The sequence below is a fragment of the Anoplophora glabripennis genome, unplaced genomic scaffold, assembly GCF_000390285.2.
Source record: "Anoplophora glabripennis isolate ALB-LARVAE unplaced genomic scaffold, Agla_2.0 scaffold35, whole genome shotgun sequence".
In the NCBI taxonomy this organism is placed as follows: domain Eukaryota; kingdom Metazoa; phylum Arthropoda; class Insecta; order Coleoptera; family Cerambycidae; genus Anoplophora; species Anoplophora glabripennis.
The window spans coordinates 998,574-1,009,512 of NW_019417117.1; the positions used below are offsets into that span (position 1 = coordinate 998,574).

The 10,939-nt window shown below is 31.8% G+C and overlaps 1 protein-coding gene across 1 annotated transcript in view; it reads left to right on the forward strand.

Annotated features, from left to right (window-relative positions):
- LOC108912292 (cilia- and flagella-associated protein 206-like) overlaps positions 1-10,298 on the forward strand; it is a 13,343-nt gene extending 3,045 nt beyond the window's left edge. The window contains exons 4-10 of the mRNA XM_018717495.2: positions 1,875-2,115; positions 2,226-2,355; positions 7,710-7,985; positions 9,480-9,628; positions 9,688-9,786; positions 9,887-10,019; positions 10,083-10,298. Of these exons, the coding sequence (XP_018573011.1) occupies positions 1,875-2,115; positions 2,226-2,355; positions 7,710-7,985; positions 9,480-9,628; positions 9,688-9,786; positions 9,887-10,019; positions 10,083-10,298 (1,244 nt within the window). The remainder of the gene's footprint in view (positions 1-1,874; positions 2,116-2,225; positions 2,356-7,709; positions 7,986-9,479; positions 9,629-9,687; positions 9,787-9,886; positions 10,020-10,082) is intronic.
- Positions 10,299-10,939: the final 641 nt, after the last annotated feature.

Consider the following 10,939-nt stretch of genomic DNA (forward strand, 5'->3'; position numbering starts at 1 on the left):
AATGGAAAAGGTCCGAAGTCCGTATGTGGAAAATAAATTTCGGAAAGAAGAGGTGTGTGAGGTGATACAGTAAAAAAGGTCTTATAATTCGGAAACGGTGCGTTGAATTGAAAAAATAATTAAAAAAATCTCCCCACTACTCTGGTTCTGATTGTCCGTTCTGCGTTGAATGGAAACGGTCCGAAGTCAGTATGTCGAAAAACAAAAAAGTTAGTTAGTTAAAAATTGCAACAGCAGTAGCGAACGCATTATCTTATCTCTGTAAGGGATCATTGATTGATGATTTGTTGTTTTTTTTTAAATAAATTCCGTATTCAACTGCTCCTTAAGGTTCCAGCCATTTTACATTGTGTTTAATTTTTTGAACACCTTGTGTCACAAATATTAGCATTATCAATGGCATCCATGATATGCAACACTTGTGTCAATAATTATTTTACCTATCTAAAGAAATCAACAATAAGAGAGCAGTACCCATCTAAGGATACACAACCTGTATAATGCAATTTTTTTTTAAATATAGGTGTTTTCATCGTATCAAACTGGAAGTCGACGCACAAATCTAAAAACATTAATTTGTTTAAAGTTTGGTAAAGGTGATATAAAATAAATAATTAATTAGGTAAATTCATAGTTTTAATTCAAACTTGATTTATTTTATTTAGTATTTAACACAAATGTGATTTCCAAACAAAAGATAAGTTCCATATCTCTTTACATAATTGAATGCATCGAATTTATTTTATTTATTTATTTATTTATTATTTTACCGAGTAGAAGAGATACCACGCTAAATTTTATTGCTGGATGCCGGTTAACAAGACCCTGCATCCATTTTAGGCTGCCAATTTTCATCATGTAAAACGCAGTCTGTGGCGATAAGCTATATTGTCTGTGGTATAAGAGAGCATCCTTATAAACCTTATTATCTCCAGTCTAATAAGAAATAATTATTTTTTCTTAATAGTCTCAATATTTTTCAAACACGAAAAATTAAGAAAAAAAGAGTTGAGATGAATATTAAAAATTACTTCCTAAAACTATCCTTTACTCTTCATAAAAGGTGTAACTTTAGGTGGGGGTTAGTTTTTTGTAGTTAATAGTACGTGCTTCCACTAAAAAAACACTTTTCCAGGACATATAATGACGACAACAATAAGGGAAAAACATTTTTAATCAAAAGTTTTATTTAATCAAACCATACACTGAAAACTAAACTGAAATTACGTTTTTTTTTAATTAAATAAATAGTCGAGTTATTATTCATTTTTTAAATAGCACTTAAATAGCACGCCGTTACTGTGGTTCTGAGCTCGATGCATGTGCGTCCTTATGTTGTCTGTTAGCTTTTTAAACCAGTCGTATAAAACTAACAGAGAGGTAAAGAGCGAAACTGCAATGGGAAACAATTCTATAAAAACAAAAAAGATTACTTTTATATTAATTTGCGACGTATTATTTTAAAGTCATCATATTGTTTTGTTGTCACAATGTAAAAAGAAGTGTGGAAAAAAAATTAAGTGTTTTTAAAAAGTTAATAAATTGTGCACGGTTTATTGAATACTCTACTCTTTTTTTCTTTATTCTGTCACTTCATTAGCTGAATTAGTGCTACAATGTCACAACAGCAACAAAATTAAACCGCAAATGATACGCACGAAATGAAGGATTCTGTATGAAGGTGCGTCAATTGGCGGAGATTGCGTCCATTTCGTGGAATCATTTCATGTTTCTAATAAATTGTGCTTATTATTGTTGAAAACGTTAATGACCTTTGACGTTGATCTAGTTTGAGTAAACCACACACCATCAATCCACCTGATGTGATATGACAACAGGGAGCCAAGCGACCGTTCATTTTTGTGTTTATTTAGTGCCCACATTATTGGACCAAGCCGTTTATTCAATTAAAGAGGAGGTGCAGGCAGTTCTCAAGAAGATAATGGACAAAGTGAATGTACTGACCACGATCGTGGATAAGTCTTACGTTCTTGATCAAGAGGGAGATCATGGTGAATTTAAAATGGTGTGTAAACTGTCGAACGAAGAAGAACTGAACATCGAAGAAATAAAGGATCTACTGATATTTTACAGACAATGTGAACTATTCATCAGGTATCTTGTAACACATTTATTTAATGCTGATTTAGAATAATTATGTGTATAATTAAATAATGTATACTGGAGAATTATGAACACTTCCATGTTCATTTTCTATTTTTCAGGAGAGTCTTGGAAGAGTTACAAAATATTGAAGATCATTCCAATGACATTTACGAGGGGTTTCAACTTACTCTAAAGGAAATATTCCAAATTGTGAATGTGAAGATTGCTGTTCCAGCCAGAATGGTTTTTGTAAGTTGTGTTTTTTACCCTACAAGGTATTTTATGGAGACAAACTTAAAATTGAATGGTAAAAACAAAAAAAAAAAGGAAGGGATAGCTGGGAATGCAAAAGGGCGTTGAAATTAAAAAAAAAATCATATTTTCTATTCCTTTATGTTATTTGATGTATAGGTACTTATGAGAATGGCTAATAGACCAGGGCGGATCTGTCGAAATATTCCACTTCTTGGATGTAAGAGGGGGCAAGCTAATTTTTGCTGGATTACCTTCAGTACAATTCACATAATAAAAATATACAGGGTGACATAGAAAAAAGTACACTGCATAGTGCCACACAATAGAGGACACTAAAATAAGAAAAAAAAGTTCCTATGAACATAGGTCTGCAAGGCCTTCGGTTAAAAGATACGGGGTGTTGAATTTTATTTTTGTTTGGGTTTTTTTTTTAATATCTTTAGCCAGAGGCGCAAGAAATGGATAAAATGTGGTATACAGGGGTTTTTTTATCATGCTAAATTCAAATATGATCTTAGTTTTGTGATTACTGATAGAGGGCGCTACATACAGGGTTCCATATCTATTGAATCGGTCCTAACTTTTTTGCTATACACTCTATGTCATTTTCGACTGAAAAAAATTTGTTATCCCTTCTTTATACCTAAGAAAGGTATACCTTGTCCAAGTCGCTAGAAGCAATGGTTCCAGTACAAAAGCCGACAATGCACGCAAATTATTCAAAAAGCGCCAAAGTAACATTTGCAAAAACAATGATAAATAACAATTAAATAATGTGTCATAATGACATTTGTCAAACTAATATAATAATTGTTAGAGGTATTTTGTGTTCTTGATTAAGTTTTTCATTGGTTTTCTCACTTCTAAAAACTTAATGTTTTGTTTTAATTAATCATATTTTTCATCATACCATTAAAATTTAATTGTTGAAGTATTTATCATTGTTTTTGCAAATAAAAAAAATTAAAATTCAACACCCCGTATCCTTTTTTTCTTGTTTTAGTGTCCTCTATTGTATGACACTATGCAATGTACTTTTTTCTATGTCACCCTGTAGATCCCTAGAACTGGGAGAGGTCCGGAACATTTTCAAAATTGCAAAAATGTTTCAAAAATTTAAAAAAATACCTATTTTATTTGAGTTTTTTACTTATATCTTGGAACCTATGCATTTTGGAAAAATATTGAAAAGGAAAAAGTTTTAAAATTGAATTTTATACAATATACTGTAAGTTTAAAATGTTTAAATTTATTACTGATGTTGCAAAATAGGAATAATTGATGAAAAAAAGGCAAAATAATCCAGTTCTTTGGATAATTTTTTTAAAATATTTTAATTGCTCCGAGGGCATTCTAATTTTGGTAAAAAAAACTTTATAGAGTATAATAAAACAACACACCAAATTTCATTAAAATTGATTCGATAGTTTTTGCAAAATAATTTTTTGAAACAAATTTTGAAAACAAATTTGCGAATTTTCAAAATGATGCCACAGCCTCAATAAAGCATTTAGATACTTGAACATTTTTTCACCTAGAAAAGACCGCTCAAGCTTTCAAATGGTTTTTGAAAAATTGAAATCGGTTGATTAGGACGGCTACAGTACATTTTTAAAAGTTAACACTATTTTTTTCTATTTTTAAACAATTAGATTACATTTATCAATTTGCAATTTAGTTTAAAAAATTATAATTTTAATGTACTCGGAAAGACGCTTCTTTAAAAAACAAAAAGTAAAATTCCGTTTATTTGTTCTCGAGATATAAGCGGTCAAAGTTTATCGTTAATTTATAAATAATTTAGCAATAATCTAAGCTGGAAAAATTTTCATATCCATAAGTTATCGGCAACATAGATAAATCACTAGAAAAGCTGTCACTCGCGCGAAAAGTGACTCAAACACGAAAAGTGGGAGAAGGGGTTTCGCCCTGAGACTGAATTCGGAGGATCAAAATGCGAAGATACGAAAATAATGCATTATCTTGTCTTCTAATGGACCAATTTCGATCTTCTTTTATTAATCCGATGTCTCGCGAGCCAAGGAATTCGAATATCGTAATGCCAACTGCCTAATTTACATATATTTTGTTATAAACAAAGTTTATTATTTATGCATTAAATATACTGTATATTTTACACTATGTATTTTCAATGAAAAAATTTGTTTGCGTATATGTTTCAGCACTCTGAATATGAATGTATTTTGAAACCATTAGAGTCTTTTCTATGTTAAAAAATTTTCAAGTATCTGTACGCTTTATTTGAGGCTGTGCAACGTTTTTTCAAAATTTTTTCCAAAAAATTATTTTGCGAAAACTATTGAATCGATTTTAATGAAATTTGGTGTGTTGTTTTATTATGCTCTAAGGTTTTTTTTTACCAAAATTAGAATGCCCTTGGAGCAATTAAAATATTTTAAAAAAATGATCTAAAAAACTTGATGATTTTGCCTTTTTTCATCAATTATTACTATTTTGCAACATTGGTAATAAATTTAAACATTTTTAACTTAAAGTATATTGTGCAAAATTCAATTCTAAAACTTTTTTCCTCTTCAATATTCTCCCAAAATGCATAGGTTCCAAGATAAGTAAAAAACTCAGACAAAATAGGTATTTTTTAAATTTTTATTTCATTCATTTCATTTATTTCAAATAATCAACCCCAGTTTTGGTAATTTTATGTTTTGTTACTCCTAGTGCTGTTTCTAAAAAAATATATTTTTTTCATTATTTTATTAGTTATTATGCTTTTATTAACCTTACTAAGCATTTCATTCCAATAACTAGAAATTTTGTTTGTTATCGGCCACCACACACAATAGAATGTTACTTACACTCATACTGAACATAAAAATTAGGTCATATAATAAAAATACCCAGTAGGGCAGATATAAGAGTATCCTTAAGTTTCTTTAGATATAGCAGTCTGTAGGAATACTAAGTGTCAAACCCCATATAGTCATTATCGATAATAATTCCGAGTATCTCCGCCAGTTGTTGTTGTTGTTGCTGCAGTAGTATTTGTTATTGTTGTTGTTGCTGCTGCAGTTGTTGTTGTTGTTGTTGTTGTTGCTGCTGCAGTTGTTGTTGTTGTTGTTGTTGTTGCTGCTGTTGTTGTTGTTGTTGTTGTTGTTGTTGTTGTTGTTGTTGTTGTTGTTGTTGTTGTTGTTGTTGTTGTTGTTGTTGTTGTTGTTGTTGTTGTTGTTGTTGTTGTTGTTGTTGTTGTTGTTGTTGTTGTTGTTGTTGTTGTTGTTGTTGTTGTTGTTGTTGTTGTTGTTGTTGTTGTTGTTGTTGTTGTTGTTGTTGTTGTTGTTGTTGTTGTTGTTGTTGTTGTTGTTGTTGTTGTTGTTGTTGTTGTTGTTGTTGTTGTTGTTGTTGTTGTTGTTGTTGTTGTTGTTGTTGTTGTTGTTGTTGTTGTTGTTGTTGTTGTTGTTGTTGTTGTTGTTGTTGTTGTTGTTGTTGTTGTTGTTGTTGTTGTTGTTGTTGTTGTTGTTGTTGTTGTTGTTGTTGTTGTTGTTGTTGTTGTTGTTGTTGTTGTTGTTGTTGTTGTTGTTGTTGTTGTTGTTGTTGTTGTTGTTGTTGTTGTTGTTGTTGTTGTTGTTGTTGTTGTTGTTGTTGTTGTTGTTGTTGTTGTTGTTGTTGTTGTTGTTGTTGTTGTTGTTGTTGTTGTTGTTGTTGTTGTTGTTGTTGTTGTTGTTGTTGTTGTTGTTGTTGTTGTTGTTGTTGTTGTTGTTGTTGTTGTTGTTGTTGTTGTTGTTGTTGTTGTTGTTGTTGTTGTTGTTGTTGTTGTTGTTGTTGTTGTTGTTGTTGTTGTTGTTGTTGTTGTTGTTGTTGTTGTTGTTGTTGTTGTTGTTGTTGTTGTTGTTGTTGTTGTTGTTGTTGTTGTTGTTGTTGTTGTTGTTGTTGTTGTTGTTGTTGTTGTTGTTGTTGTTGTTGTTGTTGTTGTTGTTGTTGTTGTTGTTGTTGTTGTTGTTGTTGTTGTTGTTGTTGTTGTTGTTGTTGTTGTTGTTGTTGTTGTTGTTGTTGTTGTTGTTGTTGTTGTTGTTGTTGTTGTTGTTGTTGTTGTTGTTGTTGTTGTTGTTGTTGTTGTTGTTGTTGTTGTTGTTGTTGTTGTTGTTGTTGTTGTTGTTGTTGTTGTTGTTGTTGTTGTTGTTGTTGTTGTTGTTGTTGTTGTTGTTGTTGTTGTTGTTGTTGTTGTTGTTGTTGTTGTTGTTGTTGTTGTTGTTGTTGTTGTTGTTGTTGTTGTTGTTGTTGTTGTTGTTGTTGTTGTTGTTGTTGTTGTTGTTGTTGTTGTTGTTGTTGTTGTTGTTGTTGTTGTTGTTGTTGTTGTTGTTGTTGTTGTTGTTGTTGTTGTTGTTGTTGTTGTTGTTGTTGTTGTTGTTGTTGTTGTTGTTGTTGTTGTTGTTGTTGTTGTTGTTGTTGTTGTTGTTGTTGTTGTTGTTGTTGTTGTTGTTGTTGTTGTTGTTGTTGTTGTTGTTGTTGTTGTTGTTGTTGTTGTTGTTGTTGTTGTTGTTGTTGTTGTTGTTGTTGTTGTTGTTGTTGTTGTTGTTGTTGTTGTTGTTGTTGTTGTTGNACAACAACGACAACAACGACAACAACGACAACAACGACAACAACGACGACAACGACAACGACGACGACAACGACGACGACAACGACGACGACAACGACGACGACAACAACGACGACGACAACGACAACGACAACAACAGAAGCGGCAGCACCAGCAAGATCAATAATAGCAATAACAACGACAACATCTAATTTCAGACAACGGTGTTGACAACGTTCTTAAATCTTATTCTTGAACTACTTTCTTTAGGATAGTATGCGTAAGGAGGATACGAAGCGTTCTACCGAGTTCGCAAGGAATACTGTGACTACTATAGTAACGAAACTCTGACTACTCAATAAGGAATACTCTTATTATGTTATTGATGTCGCTGTTCCTACTGCTGCTGTTGTTGGCTCTGCTGTTGGCATTGCAATGCTGAAAGTATTTATATCCTAATTCTGCAAATTTTGACCTTCAGATAAATCTTTAGCCCAAGTTTTGTCACTGTACGTTAATCACCTCATCTTCAGAGTTATGTTAGAATACATGAATTATTTTTTAAAACGCCAACAGCATGTATCTCGAAAACAAAACGTTTTGGACTATTCTTTCTCCAGATTTTTTTTTTGTTGATCACCGAAATATAAATATCAAGTTTGGCCAGTTAATCCTGTAGATAATAATAATGTATAAGTCTCTTGTTTATCCTCCTAGAAATGACTTCTCTTTAGACCTATTGCTGGAAGAAATATATAATCAATTAATTTATTTTTATTTTCTGTTCTAACAGCCTCTGTTCGAAGTTTTGTCAAACAAATGGACGGAACTGCAAAATCAGGTCATGTTACTGACCCGATACAGTAAAATTATAACCAACTTAATCGGATTTTCGAAAAACGTTAATTTCAACAAGGAACAAATGGACAGCATACTAGAAAGTACTGGGCCGCACACCGATGCGCAGAGATTACAAGAAACTGCCAACCTTAGAATCAAATCGCTAAATCCAGAAGTTGAAGTGACTAAATTACAGAACTTTCCCAATATCGATGACATCTATCTGCAGGTAAGATATGAAATATAAATTGTATTAGCTTCGAACTCTAGAACTTATGCGAGAGAGGGATCGATATATACAGGGTGTTCGGAAATGGTCGGAAAAATAAAATAGTGGAATTCTTGTTCAAAATTGAGGAAAAAGTTCCTTTAAATATCCTTCGATATTGTGAAAAATATAAAATCGCTAATATACTTAAAAATATTTGATGTAAAATAATGAAACTTGAAATTGACTGAATTTGTTCACAATTATGTTAATCAGTGGTAAAGATCCTAGAATCATTTTTCGGCGTCACTGAGTATTCTGGAAATTCCATAAATATAATTGATTTGCAATTCTATTTCAAAAAGAAAATATCTTGAATTTTATTGCTAAAATGAGTCGTTTTCCAGTTATTTTTTTTATTATTATTATAAATTTACCAGAGAATATATTGAAAATAATTCTAAATCGTTTTACAAAAAAAAGGCATATAGGAATTTTTTCTTGCAAATACAGTTTTAAATACTATGTAATTATTTAAAGTCAGAAAAAATCAGTGGCGTGGAAATTTGCCCTTTGTACCCCTCAAAAAATGTTGATTTTCTGTACCTATGATTATTTTAACTTCTAATGATTAGATTATGTTTAGAGACGTATTTGTACCAAAAATTCCTATAATATTTTTTGTAAAACAAATAGTGCTAGAGTTATTTTTGATTTATTAGACTGGTTGACAAAATGAAGATAATTGAATTTTGCAAATTGCTTTTGGTTTCTGCATATTTACACTATGTGTATACCAAATTTCAAGTGTCAGCAAAACTTCAAACAAATTTGGCAATGTTTCGAGTTTCAGATGCCGATGAATGTATAACACCTTATAGAACAAAAAGTTTTGCTCTCTTGATTTTCGGCTTTAGCGTCATTATTGTATATATATATATTGAGCTATAGTTTTCGAAAGTTTTATCACTTTTTGTTTATAATTGACATTTTTACAGCAACTTTAAAAAAATTACGTTTTATACCATTTTTTTCAATGTCACGGCTTTGTTATTGCAAATTTCGTAATCGGACCACCGCCATTTTGTAGCTATTTTTATTACGAACAAAATCATGTCCTAAGAATTTTTTCATACAAAGTCATCCCGCTGAGTTACTTAAAGAAAACTACTAAAAAAAAAAATTTTCACGATTAAATTGTTAATAACTTATTTTCCTGATAAAATACTTTGTTAGCAAATTAGCCTGTTATTGTACTCATCATTTAAAGTATTCCTGTGTAGTTATTTCCGAGTTATCAAGGAAATGTTACCAACAGTAACTTTTCGGCCTCTGCCGACTGGACTATTATTTTTTTTATCAACTTGAACCTGTTATCTCAGAAACGGTGTATTTTTAAAATTTTATAAAGCAAACCGTGTTGTTTTTTTATGTTCTATCCACCCCTAAAGTTTGATCGTTTAAGACTAAAAAACCATTTATAACACAAAAGTACAAAACTAAACATTTTATCAGTATTTAGGGTTTTGCAGTTGGAAGTTGGTGAAGACGAAAGGAGGTTTGATTCCAGGTAATCCAAGCATGGGTGTGGCGACTTACAAAAAGATGAATTTCGTTTTCTCCGTACCCCAAGCCTGTTTGGAATTTTCAAGGAACCCCGAAGAGTAACATTTTTTTTTCAAAGCTTGCTAATAACCACAATGTATACATTTACCTTTTCTAGGTTGGTCCACGAAGTGTTGCATTTAGGGAGAAAAAAACCTCACTTGATAAACTTTTTACTTATAAAAGGTCAGTTGGAAGGTGTTGCTGATGTCGCAGAGTAAGTCAGAAAATAATGATGCAATCGTAACAGTTTCTTTATTATTTAGAAAATCCTTTTACTTGGGTTGAAACTGAAATATCGGATGTTTTTTTTGCAGATTAACAAAAGTAAAAGGCCATGTCAAGCTGACGCAAGATAAAAAAATTCAAACCAAATACATCTCTCGTTCTAAAATCGATCGAAATTATTACTGGAACGTATGGGACCTCAAAAGACAGGCTTTGCAACTGGTACAAATTCAAGCTTTTTATTACAGTTGTTTATAATCTATCGAGAAATTATTGTCGTTTTAGGCGAATTTGTCCAAACGAAAGACGGTCTCAACTCAAACCCACAAGTCTCACTTCATAAACACCGTGAATACGCAGACGTATGAGATGAGGGATAAGGAAATACAGACAAAGAAGGATAACTATACCAATGTGCCGAAACCATCTACCTTCATCTTCGGCCTCAGAGGTAGAAGGGACGATAAACAGTTTACTATCGACCTAACTAGACCGGTGTAGAATTATTGGGGAAAATAACACAGGGCAACAATTTTCTCACCCAAAAACGAGACCTCACTTGTCCAAAGGTTTTTGGTGCGTAGAATCCGAATCTGGCGTCAGAATTGCTCCTATACGTCACGTTTCCGAGATATCCTAACCTAAAAGTGGAAAAAAAATATATTTTTTTTCTAAAAACGAATCATGCCCTCTTAAACTACCACTCTTACCCTTCAAAACGCTTGTTTCAGATTTGAAAAATCTTTTTTATCCGCGGAGATATCACTGAACAAAGTTAGGTACTTTAGCGTTTTCATAACAGTGGTACCAAAATCGAAAAAAGTTCTTCAGAAAGCGGATTTTTACATGTCTTTTGGGTCGCTCAATTCGAATCTGACCACCAAATCATCATTTTAGGATTCTGAGATTTCTTAACCTAAAACTGCAAAAATGATTTTAGGATGAACTATCGCTATTAACCAGACATGTTGATTTTGCAGGTTTAGGTTACGAAATCTAAAAATCCTAGTGATAGAATAATTTGGAGGTCAGATTCGAATTGAGCGACCCAAAAGACATGTAAATATCCGCTTTCTGAAGAACTTTTTTCGATTTTAGTACCACTGTTATGAAAACGCTAAAGTACCTAACTTCATTCAATG